General features: G+C 33.6%; 2 protein-coding genes across 7 annotated transcripts; one reads left to right on the top strand and one right to left on the bottom strand.

The window, feature by feature from the left end:
* Nucleotides 1-456: 456 nt before the first annotated feature.
* On the bottom strand, nt 457-3,902 carry LOC101211352. 3 transcript variants are annotated; one of them, XM_031888450.1, is made up of 7 exons: nt 3,643-3,902; nt 3,192-3,261; nt 1,768-1,830; nt 1,575-1,675; nt 1,352-1,497; nt 951-1,090; nt 457-846 (listed from the first exon to the last, which is right to left on the bottom strand). In XM_031888450.1, exons 3-7 carry the CDS (start codon nt 1,802-1,804, stop codon nt 695-697), a joined length of 576 nt encoding a protein of 191 aa, XP_031744310.1. In that variant the 5' UTR covers nt 1,805-1,830; nt 3,192-3,261; nt 3,643-3,902; the 3' UTR covers nt 457-694. The 3 variants fall into 3 exon arrangements, with proteins under 3 accessions (XP_031744310.1, XP_011658604.1, XP_004144859.1); XM_011660302.2 differs by having other exon boundaries at nt 1,001-1,090; nt 3,643-3,898; XM_004144811.3 differs by having other exon boundaries at nt 1,009-1,090; nt 3,643-3,898.
* A 2,135-nt stretch (nt 3,903-6,037) lies between these two features.
* On the top strand, nt 6,038-17,349 carry LOC101209872 (RNA-binding protein 39). Of its 4 annotated transcripts, none has more exons than XM_011660301.2 (14): nt 6,038-6,243; nt 6,560-7,191; nt 9,286-9,364; nt 9,535-9,591; nt 10,482-10,537; nt 12,121-12,352; nt 12,540-12,623; nt 12,709-12,783; nt 14,178-14,261; nt 15,369-15,433; nt 15,528-15,765; nt 15,846-15,934; nt 16,387-16,501; nt 16,878-17,349. In XM_011660301.2, exons 2-14 carry the CDS (start codon nt 6,629-6,631, stop codon nt 16,917-16,919), a joined length of 1,779 nt encoding a protein of 592 aa, XP_011658603.1. In that variant the 5' UTR covers nt 6,038-6,243; nt 6,560-6,628; the 3' UTR covers nt 16,920-17,349. The 4 variants fall into 4 exon arrangements, with proteins under 4 accessions (XP_011658603.1, XP_011658601.1, XP_031744308.1 ...); XM_011660299.2 differs by having other exon boundaries at nt 9,283-9,364; XM_031888448.1 differs by having other exon boundaries at nt 6,087-6,243; nt 6,571-7,191; nt 9,283-9,364.
* Nucleotides 17,350-19,884: the final 2,535 nt, after the last annotated feature.

The raw sequence follows: 19,884 nt of genomic DNA, 5'->3' as shown, positions 1-19,884 counted from the left end.
GGTTAGCGGTAATGTCTTGATGTTCTTCCTAATAAATTGGAGACGCAATTGAACGGTTGATACTTAAATAATTTTATATGGATCAAAAGAATATCTTGAATTACTTGGTGTTAAAATATAAGATATAATTAAATTTTGGGTAAACGTCAATCTATATAAACTTTGATAGTTGTATCATTTTGAACTCTCTATTATGATTTATAATTCTACCAATCAAGTATCTAAACTTACGTAAGTGAATTAATATAAGCTCTTAATTAAGATTTATTTGGAAGTGTTTTTTCCTAAAGTTTGAAGCAAACAAAAAAGAAACACCTCAAACTGACTGAAAGCCATGTCCGTTTGGGTTGAAGACGGTTTGTTTTGGGGACTAAAGTGCCAATTGTGGGTTCGAGTTTTCAATTATTATTATGTAAGATGGTTCCGGCCAAACCACTTACACCACAAGAGCCTTAATTACAAGGGAAGTGTATCATTGTTACTTATGATTGTACCCTATTTATACATATGGGGATGGTCATAAGTATACGTATGTGAGAAACGTGGAAAATGACATTCTCTACTTTCCTAGTTGCACGATTTCAAAGAGTTATGCATTACCTATTTCAGAACATCTCCAACTACATTAACATACCAAGAACTTTCACTCTGAGTAATCATTTTAAAAATGGCAAAGAGAAGTTAAATTTCTGACCTACTGATAGACCAATAGGAGAAGAGTAGCATCATTTATTATAAGGTTCTTCTGAGAATTAAAGTCAAAACATAGCTGAGCGCTGAGTCCACTGACGAGAGCGCTACGATCAACAGAGCAACCAGAACGAGAGCTAATGTGGCAGTCTTCAGCTGCACCAAATTAGATTGAAATTACAATAAAAGCCAAAGTTCAGAGATAATATTAAGTGAATTGGGATTATGAGTTAAAGTGTTTTATCAAATATGAATCTTACAACTACAAGAAGACAATGCACATGCGCAATATTTAACATAATAATCTTGCCTTCGTACCGTGCTTTGGAAGCTAGGCCATTCAATGTACTTCAGTTGACTAGGCTGCTCGACCAGAAATATTAACAATGATCTCAATCCCCTAAAGTTCAAAACAAAACCATTCAAAAACAAGATGGACCAACATTCATGAGACTTTTTTTTTTAATGAACAAAAAAAACTAACCATCCGACACCGTTTTAGTGACCGGATAAAGCGCAGATATGGGCACATTGGAATAAGCAGAACAGGGAAAATATACCTCCAGTAATACAAATAAGTGATTGTAGGACTAAAACCAGCTCTAATTTTCAACGTCCAACATTCATGATTAAGATGGGAGAAAGAGGTGGGAAAGATTACCAAAAGGTTTCTTTAATCAGACTCAAGAAGAAAGGTTCTGGAGGCAATTCATCATTAAAGCTCGGTTGCTGATAATTTTGTTCCAATGCAGCATGGTTAAAGCCCATTCTCCCAGCATAGAGATGATGTCCACTCCTTTTGGAAATCTAAAGTAACAAACAGAAATTGAAAGATCAGACTGTAATAGCAATCAAATTTTAAGTTTGAAATGAGTAGAAAGTACCCTTGTGTGCAGTCTCTGAAAGAGACTGGATTTATTTAATCTTGTTGTGTTGTACTGTAGAACGTGGTATGGCTCCTTGGACTGAGGAAGACAAATTATACCTAGAATGAAACAAGTTTCAATGAGGACCAAAATGATACTTGAACAAAAGAAAAAAAAAGATATATTATGAGAAAGAGAAAAGTGGACTTACCAATATGAGGAGTGCCAAGTGTAGAAGTGATCACCATTTTAGAGCAAGAGTTCGACAACACCACTGCAACAGGGTACAAAACATGCTTACTATCAATCCATTACAAAATCAATGTGAAATAGACAAATAAACATACAATTTATTATATGATTTGCCAGTTGCTCGAAACTCTATCAAACAGCTTAATTGTTACTCTGAATAAGATAGATTATGATATTTGCGCTACAATAGTGTTTCAACAGTGTAACGGCCTGTATTGTTCAACAAAGCTATAACAAACTATAATGCAAAGACATAATCTTCGCACAGTATAACAACTTATATGATTCAGCAAAAACGACTTTTAAGATAATCTAACAAATCCTTAAAACAAAAGCATCAAGGCCAAACTTTGCTTCTTTCACAACTGTCACCTGATCCTTCATCTGAAAACATTTTGGAGAAACAGAAATGAGTAAAAAAATACTTAACAAGCAATTCCAATACCAAGCTTCAAAATTCTTTTTTTTTCTTTCAAATTTTTGTAACAAAAATATAAATCCTTGCTAAACTTTCAGTGAAAACTTTGTTACAGAAAATGCTTTTAAAACCAAAATCCTTCAATCAAATAAGCTTTTAAAACTAAATGTCTCGATCTAAAATTTTCATATAGTAGTTCCAATAAAACCAAAACATTCGAATAAACTTGTAATACCTTTAAACAAGCAAAACTTTGTTCAGCCCTTAAATAAAACAGCAAATATTTCAATACATTCAATACTTTGGACTAGACGGAATTTTCAATCAATCAATACTTTTGATTATCAGAGTAGAAAAGATGCATAATTGAGACATATGTGGTTACTCATTAGTAACACCAGTTATTCATTCATTCAATTAGAGAAGTCCATTAGCAATAGACCAAAACATTCAATTACTTATATGTGAGGTCATATGAGTCATGAGTGCAACACACATGAATCTTCATTCCAAAGGAATGCCAAACCACAAAATGTGTCGTCTCACATAATTTCAATCAATCAATTTGCTATGACTACAAAAAGAAGCAAACAATTTTCAAAACAAAATCTTGGCGTATCCGAATAACCATTTTGTATCAATCAGAAATCTTAAACAAGCATTTGAAACAAAGCATTTAGTTTCAATTAGCAATTTCATTTGAAAATTCATCAAATCTAACCATTCAAACTTTCATAAGTGGACTGAACTGAAACATACTTTTAATTTCAAAACGCTTCCAAAAAAGTCGTTTGAAATAGTCTATACTTTCATTTAGCAAAAACCATTAGAAACAAACAAAACAATTTTGGTCAATCCTCAAATCATACAAACGTATTTTCAAATGTTCACAACATACTTCCAACATTTTTTAAAACACAATTTTGTCAATTTTATATTTTGAAAGGTATGTGGAAACTGCTTACCTGGACGGAAAATTTATTGTTCTCAATCCAAAATCCAAAACCTTGAACGAAGCCTCAACAGCATATAAGCCTAAACAATAGAAACAGCGTATAGGTGTTAGAACGCTGCTATAAACTTCAATAACTACTAAGAGACACCGAGAGATTGCTCGTGTCTTCATGGTGAATATTTTTACTCATAATCCACCATAAACTTTAATCAACCACTTCAAATCCGTCCAATACTACAAACAGATAGCTTCAGCGTGTGAAAGAATAATCTAACATAATTTAACTCGGGTCCAAAAGGGTTCGAAATATGTTAATACTTAAAAGAACCTTAATCGAATACTTCGAGAGTAGTAAAAGAAAACGCTGCTGGTGCTGCATTCGCAAACTAAAGAGCGGTGAAGAAGAAGAGACTCACCGTAAAAAAAAAAAAAGAGTACACCGACGAAGCTAACGCAGTTACCTCGGTTGGGTTTCGTGGGTACTGCCGTCAACACAGGAGCTCACAGGGTATGAGGTTGTCGAAATCCAGAAGAATTTAGGCCCGCCGTCGCTCGTGGTATGTTGTAGCCGGCGAAGAGGTTTGCAACCGGGGTGGGTCGGGCAGCTGCTAATGAAGGCTTGAGGCTCTTTTTCTTTCTTCCCCTTTTCTAATTTCCATATAACCTCGTCAATAGGAATTTTGGTAAGGATGACCCATATGGAGGAATTGCTCCACTCCTTGTGATACAAAAGACTTTGGACATGTATGGGGTAGGGGTTAAAAAAACAGTTAAAAAACTAACCAAACTCCCATCTAATTGAAATCGAACCAAATTGTATGCACGTGGTTTGGTTCGATTTTATTAAAATTGATAGTGCTTCTTATACGGTTTGATTCAGTTTAAAAAATTAAACCAATTCTAAAATTGAACTGAACCACTTTATTTTTTAAATATATATATATACGTAACTAAAAGTAGAAGTTTTCAACCCAGTGGCACTCGGAGTCAGTGCTACACTCCGAGTGCCACTAAAGCCTGATATCCAATAACTAAATGCAGAACAATATTTATGCACTTTGACTTCGATTATAATATTTATGCACAAGCGGTTCGATTTCAATCCGATTTTATTTATATACAATCAATCGTTTTCAATTCGGTTTGACACGGGTGAGCGGTTTTGGATGATAATTTTTTTCCATTCTTTTGTTTGATGCGATTTCAGCTTCAAACTGAACCGCGAACACCCGTAGTATGGGCTAAGGGTAGATTGGACGATAACATTAAACTTTTGTTTAGGGCAAGATGATTAGGATTTTGATTAAAAATCACCCACGTGTCATTGTTATTCTTTGACCATACGGGTATTTGTTTCAAAAGTTGGAAAATTCGTTCTACCAACTTTAAGACACCATCTTCGATGATCATTGCCGGCCAATCACCAACCACCACCTCTAGTGAATCCACTAGCAAATTTATTACCACCACCTTCCACGACTCTACCAACAAACTTTCACAACCAACTCTAGCAACCACAATGGTCTACACCCATCAATCTTGAACGATTTTAATAAAAACATTCTCTAGTGTATATAACACACAAAATGAACTTGTATATACAAATACTTAAAAAAAAACTTTTAGAACATATCGTGTTTTTATTTTAATAAGTTTTTAACAAAAGTGTTTAAATGAAAATGAATTTACGAACAAACATTTTTCTAAGTATTTCCAAATATTTTTTAGAATACATGCAAAATTATTTCATCTACTTGTCGATAGTCATACATGAAAATTGTAATTAAATTTATTAAAGGAGCAATCTAATTACAAATTTTAATTAAATTACCTATCAACTTCTACCAAACATGTTATAATATAAAATTGTGGAAGACATACATCCCAACTAGTAATGAACTAGTTTGTATAAATCAATGGAAGATACAACTCGAACTATGATTTTTAAAAGTGGTATTTCATATACCTAGTATATATGCCAAAAAATAACAGTGAAAAAATAAACATGATATAACATATATTATAATAAGAGAAACTGTATCAGATGACAAAAATATTTAGAAAAAATCTGCATATCACACTTATTTTTTTGCATATTGCAAATATGGTAAAATTAGTGACATCTGACCATTAGATAACTATCAAAGGGTTATCTTCTTTTAAATTTACTACTTTTGTAATTTATAAAATGTAGTGACATAAACTTTGTTATCATTTTTTTTTGTTATATTTGCAAGTGCTCAAACACATACTACAATAAGCCAGATATTTTGTACCCAAACGTCCTTTTGTGTTTTTTGTCAAATGAGTGCTCTAATTCTCTATCGTTTGCTCTTCTTTTTTGCTCTCTTTCCTCTCATCCATCCATCACCTTAATATGCACTTATAAAAGCTTACATTTTATTTAATATTACTTTTTAGTCTTTTAAATGCAATTTTTATACTATCGAAACTATTTTTTAAAATGATTAAAAATATGTTTAGAAATAATTTCAATATTTTGTAACACGCACATAATTTTTTTCTTAATTTCACGTGTTCAAAAGTGATTTCAACATTTGATAGTATCGTGATCATTTAGAAGAAAAATTACGGAGTAGGTACACGTAGTCGATTTATCGGGTATTTGCTTAAATATTTTTTATATTTTTTTATTGTGTATCTGTGAATTTTTTTATTTTAGAAATTGTTCTATACATTATAAATATTTTATCGATTTGTTATATTTTTTAAAAAACCTCTCAAAAAAAATTCTATATAAATAAACAAATTTAAGACCGAATATGAGATTGAGAGCTAAAACAAAAACATAGACTACAATCGGGCAAAAGGGCAGTTAATCTTATTGGGCTAATGGGCTTTACACAATTACACGCTCCACGTCCACGGTAAACCAGAACCCAAATTCTTCTCCGCAGCGTACCTCAAAAGGAACTGTGACCCAGCAGCGGAAGCACCACAACAATCCAGCCAGTTTATCATCCTCCTTCTGCGGGTCTTTACCAATCACCTGGAGGCTGCAGCTGGTGAGCGTAGCTCAAATTTTTTTTCGCGCTATCGAGGTAATTCAACGTTTCTATGAAACTATTGCTTCCAGTTAGCATTCGAGAATGGTAGCGAAGTGTAATGAATTGTTTGACATTGAGAACTGAAGGACTGATTTTCTCTGTTCGTAATTAGGGCTTCAGTTTCAGCGCAGCTTTAGTTTTTGAATTACTGTATTTTATTTTCTATTCGGTGAGTTTGCGATTAGGATTAGCAAGTTGACTGGAGTTTCTTGTTTAGCTGGAAGATAATTGTGTTATGGAGTTGGTTTATGGTCGTGAAGCTCTAGAGAACTAGGATTGTTTATTTGTTTACTAATTTTTGTTGTTGCAGTTTTTTTGCAGTTTAGTGGACACTGTTTAGCTGCTGTATGTTGCATAATTCGCTTTAGAGACAGTAGTTATGGATTTTGACGAGTATGATTATTTGGAGAAAACAGTTGAAAATCCCGAGGGACAAAAAGTGAAGGAAACTGCCAATGGCGGTGATGGAGAAATGAAATCTGGAGATAAGCATCATAGTCGAAGTTCAAAATATAAGAGTGATGGTAAAGATGATGGGGAACATAGGTCAAAGCATTTGAAATCGGATGATGAGTCACGTGATCGAGATCGGCATAGAGATAGGACTTCTTCCCGGCATCGGTCTAGGTCCAGAGAGAGAGACCGTGATAGGCATCGAAGCAGTAAGGAAAATAGGGGAAAAGAGGACAGAGAAGGGAATCGGGAAGAGAGAAGCAGTAAGGACAGGGATGTGGACAGAGATAAAGAACGTTCTCACGATCGTGATAGACGGGGTAGAGATGGTGAAAGGAATAGGGAAAGAGAACAGTCACGTCGAAGTAGAAGTCGTTCAGAAAGACATCGCAGTGATCGGGATGATGGCATAAGAGAGAGGAGTCGAGACAATGAACTCAGGGAAAGAGAAAAGGAGAGAGAGTCTAGAGAGCGAGGCAGAGATGGCAGGTATTTTGTACATTTATATTTTTGTACCATGTTTTTTGGTATTAGAAGTAGAGAGAACCAAAAGATTATTTGCGTTCCTATAATTACTTTCACTGTCTAATGTTGAAACTGAAAACTCTTTCACCGAGTAATTTAATTTCATGTTATGTCAATGGATTATTGACATTGTTGTGCTGCTTTGATACACATTTTGATTTAGATTTAGATTAGACATGGTGCATGGGCATTCTAAATGATGGTAGATAATGCTTCTTCAGGATTGAAAAACAAACTCTTGTATGGCGTCGTATGATCATGAAATGATCAGTATGCACTAGTCATTTAACAGTTTAATTGCTTTGAGGAATAAACTTATGGATTTCAGTCCTTGGGCAGCTGTAAGTTCTGTCTAATGATCGGATCTCTTCTTCTTATTTCCATACATCATCCATTGTGAATATAGATTTTCATGAGATCCAAAACCATAAAACCAAAAAAATGATGCCCTCGTTTTGGAAGGTGAATGGTAGGTTAAGGTATAGCCAACGAGAGAACCATGTCACTAGGAGTTTTTGTTGTGGTCTGAGAAAACCTGCGTCTTCAATTGCCATCGTGATATATTGTCTTCTAAGGACATACTTGGTTATTTTATTGTTAATCATTATCCATTGAAGTGAACCTCAATTGGGTACTGTATGACATCCAGAAGAACTTGTCATTCACAAGGTTTTGCCTATTTTTTTCCCAACTAAGTTTTACAATGTTGATAAATGGAACTACCCCCATGATGACATCCTTGGGTAAAATAAAATTGATAGTTGGAAATTCGTCTTCATAGTTTATAAGTGTGTACAGTAACAGTTTTCTGGTTTTCTCGAATTTCTCATAAAGATTAGTAATTAGGAAACCTTAGATGGGCAAGACTGCCTGCTGGTAGCAATTTTAATGGCAGAGGAATTCAATCCATTTCCAGTGTCCCTGCAGAACAACTATGAAGTTTGCTTTGGAGCTTTCTGTGTTTCAGTAATGGAGGTCATATTTAATGGCGGTGACGTGACTTATTTTCACCATCACCACGTTGAAGTTGAAGATTTAATTTTTTATCTATTCTGTTGCAGAAATGCTGGTGAGGGAGTTGTGGGCTTTACTTAAGAGATGAATTCCATCTTCTGATGCTTGTGGGAAATTCAATATTCAGTGGCTACTGGATTCTCATCATACATGAAATTATTTTGTTAACGTTTAATTTAGGTGTTGGAATAATTGTTTTGGAGAATTTATAGTAATTTGAACGATTTTATTTTTGGCAACCATTGCTTGCAATTGTTTTTTGTACACCTTCAGATACTTTCATTTATTTTAAATTACTGAAGTTTTTTCTAAGTTGAATTTCCAAAAATCTTGCATATCTTTAACTATTAGTTTTGAGAACATGAACAAGTCATTCATTATCACCAATATCAGTTACTGCGATTGAATTTACGCCCCTTCCCTTGAATACTTCAGTTGATGCTTTATATGTAATATTGTACAAATATAAGACTGCAATAATTATTTCTTTCACTTTTTGTGTGGTTAATCCTTTTCTCTGGAGTACAAACTTTTAACGTGTTCTGTGTTAATGCAATTAGGTTCTTTGCTACTGCATCAATTCAACTTGATGACGCTGTTGTCATTTAAGATTTTATTATTTATGGAAGGTACAAAATCTGTGGTCAATCCATTGTATGACTATTTTGGCCTGATTCTTAACTATGCAATCAAGTACTACCAGTATGTCCCATCTTTGGGATTTTTCATATCTCTCGGTTGTTTCTTACCTATTAAAATGCGTAGGGAACTTTTTAATTTTATAAGCTTTTCATAAAAAGTGGAAAAATACATGTTCTGGATTGTTCTACTGTTGCCATAATTTAAGGGTGTAACTATCTCATTGTATTGTTTATTTATTTCAACGTGTGTTTCTTCACCCTTTTAAATAGAGTTCTTTTTAGTTCACTTATGGGTGGTCTCTCTCCCATGACTTAATTATGCATCTGAAGGTTGTGGTTATAATTTTGCTAGCTAATAACAAAGGATGTCTCTGACCAATGTTTTTTCTCCACCCCATAGAAGATATAAAGATAAAAAGGACGAAACAGCTGAACCAGAAGCTGATCCTGAAAGGGATCAGAGGACTGTATTTGCCTATCAGGTGAACCTTCTATTGGGACAGAGAAATTCCAATCTTTCTTTTTCTTATTGCATATTTTTCTTTTTATGAAAAAATATATTTTCATAAGAACAATCAAATTTCATTTTAGTACTTATTGCATATATTTAATAATGTCTTGTCAACTGACATTTTTTGCATGGCTTGGCCAGATAAGTTTAAAGGCAACTGAAAGAGATGTGTACGAGTTCTTCTCCAGGGCTGGTAAGGTTTGTATGCTCGTCAAATTATTTCTATCACATTTTCAGCCCTTTTAAACTTCTCTAAGGATAGAATGTTAGTATTGATCAAACTAAGTTGCTTTATTTTATTCGTATTGTCCTATTCTGTGGGAAGTTTAACTGCATTTTCTTTTGTTGAACTACTATATTGCATGGTACAACATACAATTAATCCAGATTATCCATAGAAATTATACATCAGTCTTTTTGCCAATGCCAAGTAACATCTCATGTATGGTATAAGAAATTGGTTGTCTCTGATAAGTATGCTTTTGTGTGTGGAATTTGGGGTTCAATGTGATAGCACCCCCTACAGCATGATTCTTTGTGGTATATGATAAGATTATATTGAGTGTATACAGACAACAGACCAATTGTTAGAATTCATGCTTGGTGGGTATTGGGACTTCTAGGAACTTGGGGAACTCGTCATGTTTTTTTGTAGTAATCTACTGGTTGATGAAGGATCTTTCCAATTGGTCTATATGATAGGCTGATGAAAACTTTTGAAAAATGTGTTTGGTGCTCTTTTGGTTGGTTCAAGCTGTACCCAAGATAACTTATTCTTGTCGATAAGTTCCTTGTATCTATAGAAATCTCTCCCCCCCCAATATTTATAAATTATTTCTAATTTATTCTCAAGGAAAGTTGAGTTTCTTAGCTAGAGATGAAAGCCATCAGCCTGGAAAATCTCTCTCTCTCTCTCTCTCTTTCTTTCATTTATTATTTATTAATAGAAATTGAGCTTTATAAGTTATATCCATAGCTAAAAAAAGTCATCAGCCAGGCAAGTCATTGCTGTCCAATTTTTCTTTTCATTTGATGTTACTAATTTCGTACATGATGAATCTCTCTAATTCATGGGACTCAACTTACAGGTGCGAGATGTACGCCTCATAATGGATCGTAATTCACGACGTTCTAAAGGCGTTGGGTAAGATTAATGTGCTTGATGATGTTTACGGTTAATTGGAGTTCAAACACTTTTGATTCACGTCAACCTGTATTTCATATTTTGATTATTGTCTTGAATCAAATGCCATTGCTTTTTCAAAGTTCAATGAATGTTTAAGACAAATGTGATAGAACTTTGAGTCTTCTCCCGAACAAGAAGAATATATTGCCAAAATAATATAATTTTCAGGGAGAATGATTTTATTAATAGAAGAACAACCCATTACAAAGAAGGAAAAAATAAATTTGGCTAATATAATAAAACCAATACAATAAAATATATAATACAAGAAAGGAAATAATCAATATGTATGTGTATATATTTTATAAGAAGAGCAAATAAGTATATTCTTTTTTATAAGACGAGCAAAGAAGCATAAATTGTAGATTCTGTATAATTGACAGAAGAAGGGGGAACAAATCAGCTTACGAGTGTAGGTGGAGAAAACCCTGATTCAAAACTACAAAAGGAGAGCCTTTCAAAAGTGCAATAATCACAAAAGAAATTTTTGTGGTTTGAGGATTGCCAAAAAGTAATGTAATGAACATTATTGCAAAAAGAAAAAAAAAAATCCTTCGAGACCCTTTTATTCCCCCCCACCCACACCACCACCACCAAAAAAGAAAAAGAAAAGAAAACCCTGGTTTCTTTTGTTCCATATCAACCGAAAGAGGCAAGAACTGCCCAATTTCATGAACCTTGGCTTTGCCCTTCAAATCCCCCTTTAGAGGAAGGCAAAAATCCATGCTAAATTTAGACAAAGTGCAGCACTAGGCACTATAGGTGAAAAACATCGGATAAAGGGGTGATCCAGGGTTTCTTCGTTCTTACTGGAGTATGATGGCAAATACATTGGGATAGGTTGGACCTATTTATAGTAGGAACTCCAAAAGAGAAACAGTAGGGTTTCTGTATCAATGTGGCAGAGAAACATTAGGTTTTGGGGACATGGAACTTAATTTGATAGGTAATTTATGGGAAAGACTCATTTTTGGATGAGGTGAAAACTTCTGTAGTTCTTTACAAAGGTAATGAGGTGACATGTGAGGGGATTAAGGGCTCGAGGAATAAGGGAGTCAATAACTTGAATCCGGTTGTGCTCATTCTCCAAGAGATAAAGTTCGAACTTGGAAGTACTAGGTAAAATGGATGGTAATGTCTCATGGAATTTAAAATATAGGTTGAATGGACATTTATCAAGTCTTGTAGTTGTTCATAAGGAATTTAATTATGTGGGGATAAAAATATGATTTTGTTTCTCTGACGTTGTGAGAGGGCATTGACATTTTCAATTGAGTGATTGGGGTATCCTTGATTCCTTAGTAAATGGCTCGTTGGGGCTATTGGTTAGGGTCTTGAGAATAAATGTTTTTTTTTACCATGTCAAAAGGACCATTGGAATTTACAATGACCTTTTCTGTGTGGATGTTGGATGATAAGGTGTTAGTGTATAAGGGTGACTTCTACACCTTAAGCTTGTTATGAGAGAACTTGGCTTCTTCTATGTATATGTAATTTATCCTTTGTTTTCCTTCGGTTTAGTATCATACAAATATGTGCAGGTATGTTGAATTTGTGGATGCAATGTCTGTGCCCATGGCTATAGCACTTTCCGGCCAGCTCTTGCTTAGTCAGCCTGTGATGGTAAAGCCATCTGAAGCTGAGAAAAACCAGGTTCAATCAACTTCCGCAGCTGGTGGACCGGGTGGAGCAATGGGCCCCTACTCTGGTGGTGCCAGAAGGTTATATGTTGGCAATCTGCACCCCAACATAACTGAAGATAACCTTCGTCAGGTTTGTAATTGTCATGGGACATAATACAATCGTTATGCAGTAGTAATAATTCTTGGTGGCTTATGATTTCTTGAATCAACTCTTTTATGTTAATTGCCATGTGCTGCAAAATTCAGTTTTTTTTTTTCGTCTGTTGTTAAAATGTTGACATTGTAATATTATAAAACGATCCTTCCTCTACTTCCAGGTTTTTGGAGCTTTTGGCACTGTGGAACTGGTCCAGATGCCCGTTGATGAATCTGGCCATTGCAAGGGTTTTGGTTTTATTCAGGTAATATATCTAGAGGTTATTTTATTCTTCGAGAGGGGCACAGTAATGTTAGGGCATAACCCTAATCAGAACTGTTTGGCTGCAGTTCACACGTCTTGAAGATGCTAGAAATGCACTGAGTTTGAATGGACAACTTGAGATTGCTGGTCGAACGATAAAGGTGATGCATATTCATTCTGTTTTCATGTGCACGTATTCTTTTTTAGAGAGACAAATTTCACGTGCATCTATTCTTATGTGCTAATTTTTTTGCTAGCATACTTGGTATGCTCTTTTCCGTGGTGTTGAATAGCAGTCAAATGCTAATCTCCTAGCTGTGGGAGTGTTCTTCTCATTTGTAAGGATTTAGAGTTCTTCAATGGAGTGAATTGGCATGTTAAGGGACAGGGGGTATGTGGAAGGAGTGGAATGGTGCAGAGTTAGGAGCTATGAAGTTTAGGGAGTTGTGAACTTTTGGGGCCCATAGGCTAAATATTTTATAAGATAAAAAAGTGATGTTTTTAGTAGTCGGACCACTAACTCCTTTGGCTAAACACATCTCAGTTTAATCTTTTCGTTTGAAGAGCTTTGAGAGTAAGTTCGTTGTCATTTTCTAATGCATTTTATATTCTTCTTCAAAAAAGTGGGCCTTTTGTTAAGTGGTTAGCCTGACAAATAGACAAGGTGTAGACTTTGAAGGTTTTGATCGCTTCAATTTTCAATGGCTGCAAATGCTCTAACCTCGTCGTGAACTTCTTCACTTTCTTCTTCTTGGGAGAGATCTCGTAGGTTCTGATTACTTAAATTTTCAAGGGTTCCAAACACCTGAATCTTGTCGTCTTCTTGTTTTTTGTATTTGTTGTCACAGTCTTCTTCTTCTTTGGTTATCTGATTAAGCAATATTGAAGTTTTCTCTCTGTGGGTGTTAGATTTGATTACTGACAAGTTGATAGCAACATTTAGTATTCTAATACTAAAAATTATGTTGTTGAAAGAGAAGTGGAAAATAACAAACAGATAGGCAGCCGAAAAGCTAGTAAAAATATGGCAAGGTTTTCTTTAAATGCTCTTTTCACTAAATAGTAAAATATGTTTATTGGTTTTTTCGGTGCTTTGGAAGATTAAGTTTTCAAGAAAAGTAAAATTCTTTACGTGGCAAGTTTTACATGGTCATACTAACATGATGGATCGTCTTGCCTGGAAGTTGCTCTCGCTTGTTGGCTCATTTTGTTGTATTCTTTATCGAAAGGCGGAGAAAGACATGGATCATATTCTTGGGCACTGTGACTTTGTGAGAGCTGTGTAGGATGATTTTTTTTCAAATGTTTGGATTCTCAAATGCACGTCATATGGTTACTACTACTAGTTATATGATCAGTGAGTTCCTCCTCTTTTTAGGAGAAAGGGTGTTTTTAATGGATGGCTGAGGCGTGTGCTGTTCTTTGGGTTCTATGGGGGAAACAGAATATCAGGATGTTTCGAGGGTTAGAGAGAGGCTCAAATATATATATTTTTATGTTTGGTATCTTGTTAGATACCATATTTCTGATAATATTTTGTTATCTTGTTATACAGGTGTCTACAGTCACAGATCAGCCTGGTTTGCAAGATGTTGGAGCAAGTACAGGAGACCTTGATGAGGAAGACGGCGGTGGCTTGGTAAATAAATCTTCTGTATTTGTTCCTCTGTCTATCTAATAACTGAAGCAAAATTATACTGCATCTTAAAAGAATCACCAAGAAAGTTCAGTGAGTTGACGGATTTATTTCATGCTGTAAAAATCTTTCATCCATTGCTTCTATTACCATTTGAAACTTGGAAGAATACATTCATATTTATTTCTCTGTTTTTCGTCCTTTCTGCTTTGTTAATGTTTATATACCCAATTTTGTGGACATCATCCGTCAAAAAGTATGCCTCTCAGCTCTTTCTTACTCCATTTTATTTATTATTATTATTCTTTAATATCATTTCATTTGTTTTAGTCGTTCTTATTTGAATGGACCATTAGAGAATCAAGGTTGGTCTTTCTATCTTGGTATGTGTTATTTTTTAATCTTTATTTTTAACACAAAGTTCTATTCTTATTTCTTAGAGAAATATTTAAGTAAATTCAGTCTTTCCCGCCCTCACTTTTTAACTCCATCTTCGTCTCAAGGGCCAAGCATCAGAGATATCAAGAAGTATTTTTGGTTTTTTTAAAACACAGTTCTATTCTAAGAGAAATATTTAAGGAAACAAAGTTCTATCCTTTTTAGCTTGTGCCTGAACGTGGGCCAAGCATCAGAGATATTAAGGATTTAAGTGTCTTCCTTTTTGAGCTCTCCCGAAGGTTCAAACATGCAGACCTTTGGGCAAGGCAAGTGTTTGTCAAGATTGAGTGCTTAGCCTAATGGGGCGCCTCTTAGGGGGCGGGGCTTAAGTTGTCCAATTCAAATAAAGGTAAAAGTAATATCAGAATCTAAAGGCTTAGCATTAACTCTTGATTTCTTTTTTTACACTAATCTCACAGGCTTCATGATTTATTTATGGTCATTGGCCGTGGTAATATTAGTTACCTCTTTTTTTTCTTTCATTGGGAAGTGTACTCTAAACCTCTGAATGTAAAAACTTACGAGGTAATGTGTGATAGTAACTACTTTCTATATCATCTATCCTCTTTTACAGTTATCCTATAGATTTTGAAAGTTTCTGGTTGAAACCTTTGATTAAGAGTTCTGTGTACTTTAGCCTCTACGTTAACAAATATGTTTTTAATTTTTCAGTCTTTAAACGCTAGTTCTAGAGCATCCCTGATGCAGAAGCTGGACCGTACTGGTGCCGCATCTAGGTTTGTCTTTGTTGAGCTTATTATCATTTGGAGATTTTCAATAAAAAGGTCATTTGAAATTTGCATGTTGGTCTTATATCTGTTCTCTTTGCAGCATTGCTGGTTCTCTAGGTACACATGTTGTAAATAACACAGGTGCTACTATGCCGGCACCGATCCTTGGTGGTGCAACTATCCCATCCCTTAGTGTTGGTACTTCTTTGGCCGCCTTTCCTGCTTTTCCTGGACTTGGTGCAGGCGTTCAGGTTCCCCCCGTCACTGCCAATTTACTTGGTGTTGGTACTCCAAGTGAATGTCTACTGTTGAAGAATATGTTTGATCCTACAGCTGAGGTATGCTTCAGCATTCTAAAGGTATATGTTAAATATTCTGTTTACGTCTAAGTTTAACTTGTTACCCTTATGTTTGGCAGTCGGAACCAACTTTCGATCTGGATATCCGAGATGACGTTGAAGAGGAATGCTCTAGGTTCGGAAAATTGAAACATATATATGTTGACAGGTAAGTTTAGGACTTAAAGTTCATGAAGCTACTGCACATAGTTTTTAGGGCCAATTGCAAAACTCACCCTCTAGGTATAGGGATGGTTGCAATTACATTCTCAAATGTCTATTTGTAAAAATTGAGCTCTCAAACTTACACAAATATTAATATTGGACCTTCATACTTACAATAGTTGTAGAAATTTGACCCTGAAACTTACGATGGTATGGTTGATAGTTGCAATTACACCCTCAAACCTTTTCATTTGGAAGTCAAATTTCTACAACTATTGTAAGTTTAAGGGTCCCATCTTAGCACTTATATAAATTTAAGCGCTCAACTTTTACAATTAAAAATTTGAGTGTAATTACAACTACCATCGTACTCCAAGAGTAGATTTTGCAATTTGACCTAGTTTTTAACTCCTTATTTTCTCAAACATTGTGTGTTCATTACTTCTTTATGGACAGGAATAGTGCCGGTTTTGTATATTTGAGGTTTGAAAAATCGGAGTCTGCAATGGAAGCCCAACGTGCCCTTAATGGAAGATGGTTTGCGGGGAAAATGATTGGTGCAACTTTCATGGTAAATCTTTGGTCATTGTCCCAAACTCTTTTATCGAATTTTGTCAATACCACCTAACAAGAAAACACAAGAACTATAAAGAGCACCTAAAAGATAGAAATTAATATTGCAATACTATCGAAGAAACTATGATATACCGTAGTCTTTCGAGAGGGCTACCTCCCTAAATTTCCCACAGGAAATCCAACAATTTTTTACCTCTCAACCCCACTCGCTCTACTACTACCTATAACCAAAAGCTCTAATGAACTTAGTAAATGAACTTACTACTTACTATCTTTTTACTAATATGTTCCTTCTGATAGAATGATGACCAGTCGAATTATCCTAATATTTTCCTAATTAGAAGTCTTATAAATTTCTTTCGTATCTTCAGGACATTCCAAGCTATGAAGCGAAATTTCCAGACAGTAGATAACACACATCCAAAGCACAGTTTGAACGCTCTACTCCGAAATGCTTACCGGCTTGTATCTCTTTGAATCCGTTGATTATTCTAAAGTGGCTTAAAGATGCCAAGGTCAGAAGATGATTTGTATCTCTTTGAAAGGTACCAATTTTCTATTTATGAGCACGATGGCCCAGCGAACGAAGATGGTGAAAGGAAATTGCATAAACCTATATAGGATCTATTGTTAAACAGAATATTGAAAAGTTGATTGTAGTGTAGCTCAGATATGGCCCTTTTGTATGTTCTATTAGGAGTTTTTTAATCTGGACATGATTTGACCTAGGAAACTCTATGCCGATTCTTCGGCTTGCTCCTATGAAATCTGCGATGTTATGACGCTGTTTATGTTTATGCATATTATTTTATGCTTAGTTTTAACTGATTTTGGAACATATGAGATTTCAATCTTAATGTTCTGAATGGCTTGGCATTTCTTTTCTTTATTTAAATTGAACCTTGCAGCCCAAGCATCAGATCTGCCAGAATCCTGCCATTGCAATAATGCTCATTGACAAATGGTTTGTCCTTTTCCATCCAAACGAATATTTATATTAAATATTTACGTGCAACATGCAAAATATGTCATGCATTGCATCTGCAGTCTGTTTCTTTCAAATATTCCTTAAAATGTCATTTTAATCGCTTTGAGTTTTTTTGTACATAAAACTTTTATATTTGTGAGCATATATACTTTGACTGGACAACCTGGTCGATCCTATAACGTTTAAGTTCTAAAAAACTCGTAGAATGTTAAATTTTAGGTATGCGATCATGGTGGATTGAACCAATAATTTCTTAATTTTTCAGATCATGTATTAATAAGGAATACATGATGATTTTAATAGTTTAGTTTTAGTTTTTTCTCCCTTAAATCTTATGTTTAGATATTCAAATGTGAACAAATTTTGTCAAAATTGATTGCAATATATAAATGTAATTTAAGATTAAAAATATAGAACTAAAATTCTAACTCAAAAGAACATCAATGGGGAAAGATGCCAAGCATGTTTTAAATTGATTTAAAATATTCATGTCCATGGACAAAATCCAATTTGTGACTTTATTTCTTAAAGAGCAATAATCCTTTTTTCCCAAATCCAAAAGGTAAATAATTGGTTGATGCTTTGGTTGAATCGAACGAAACAAATAGAATAAAATAAAATAAAATTTACAACTATAAATTTAGTTATTGAATTGCAAGGGTTGCACTTTTGCTTTAAGAGATAGGAACTTGACTAGTGGATTTGCGTTCTTTTAAAGTTTACAGACTTGTTTGAAGTCATTTTATCAATCCCTGAGGGACTATATAATTTAATATAGTTTATAATTATGATTTAGATAAAGTTCTTTTAAACTAAGATTATTTACAAGGATTTGTAACAAACTATATATTGTATAGAAGATATTTTTCAAACTAGAGAAATTAAATTCTAATTTTTGAAACTATAGAACAAAATCACAACTTTGTCCAAACAGTGGGGCTAATGAGGTTTTCTCAACAATAATTGGTTTGACCCTCCATCTTTAGTTGATAGGTTTGGTTTCTATCTCTATCTTCCATAATTGAAATTTGAAAATAATATAAATATAATTTTAAGAGTTAAAAAAGTATATTAACTAATTTTGTACAATAATTAGAAAGAAAAAAAAACTATAAAATCACTAATTAGAAAAGAAAGGAAAGAAGTTTATTGGTAACAAGGGTCCCACTAAGCAACTAAGTTATTGATTTAGCAAACATTCAACAAGATATTATCATCAGATTGTGTTTTCTCTTAAGATTGCTATTCTTTTTCTTAACGTTCATTATTGGTGGCAAAAGAATAAAAGCCTTTTTTTAATAATAAAAAAATGAGTTCAATTCATATAAGGGTTGAGTTAAAAATAAAAGAAAAATATATCTTATATACCGATCTTCATTATATATGTGTCAATAGCTTGTTAAATTGAAATTTGATAACTCTCGATAGTTATTTAGGACTTGCATTTCTTTTTTTATCAACAAATTATGTGAAAATACATCTTCCAAAGCCCTTAAAATTTTAAATAACTTTTTACACTGAAATTTGGTACTTCATAATGATTTCGTGGAAACATCTATTTTTTATAGGTTACAATCTGAGTGTCTCATGATAGTTGATCACATGATAATTTTTTTCTTTTTAAAATTGTTTTCTACTCATATAGCCTAAATTAATTGGCGTTATTATATGGTTGTCTAAATTTTTTTTTATATTTTTACATGAATAACTTAATAGAATATTATTTTACACGAATCTATCTCAATTATCTTATCGATCGTGTGTTTCGAAGAAGAAAACAAAACATAATTGATAATATCTACAGTACTATACATTTGAATTTTCTAGAAATAAACTAGGAGTGTATTTGATAAGTGTATGAACAAGGAAATTTGTACAATATATGTTCTTATATAGTCAACAATATATACTATGCATACCTACATTTTTCAATATATTAATAAACACACCAAAGAAATAAACCAAAATATGTATATTTACCTATGGTTGATATCCCAATGAAGGATGATTAATATTCCAATCATATACTTGATATCCCAATGGAGGGATGATTAGTATTTCTATGATTAATTTTCAGCTAAAAGTACGGAAGGAGATTAAAAAATGTATTTTACAATGAAGAAAGGTCAATTTGAAATGTGCAACATTAAATATCAACTAAAACTAATTAGATAACAAAAATAAAGTAAAAATTTAAAAATAATATTAACAATAAAACAATCAAATCTTTAAAGAATGTATTGACGGGGAGATACATGTAACTAATGATATTTGAAAAAAAATTACAATCCTGCCTAGGTATGAATAAAATATGAAAATTGAGAAAATATAATATTAAAATAAAATAAAATAAAATATAAATAAATAAGAAAGTTGGAAAAATCTCAAAA

The sequence above is a fragment of the Cucumis sativus genome, chromosome 7 (assembly GCF_000004075.3).
Source record: "Cucumis sativus cultivar 9930 chromosome 7, Cucumber_9930_V3, whole genome shotgun sequence".
NCBI lineage: Eukaryota > Viridiplantae > Streptophyta > Magnoliopsida > Cucurbitales > Cucurbitaceae > Cucumis > Cucumis sativus.
This window is presented reverse-complemented; position numbering and strand designations above follow the sequence as displayed.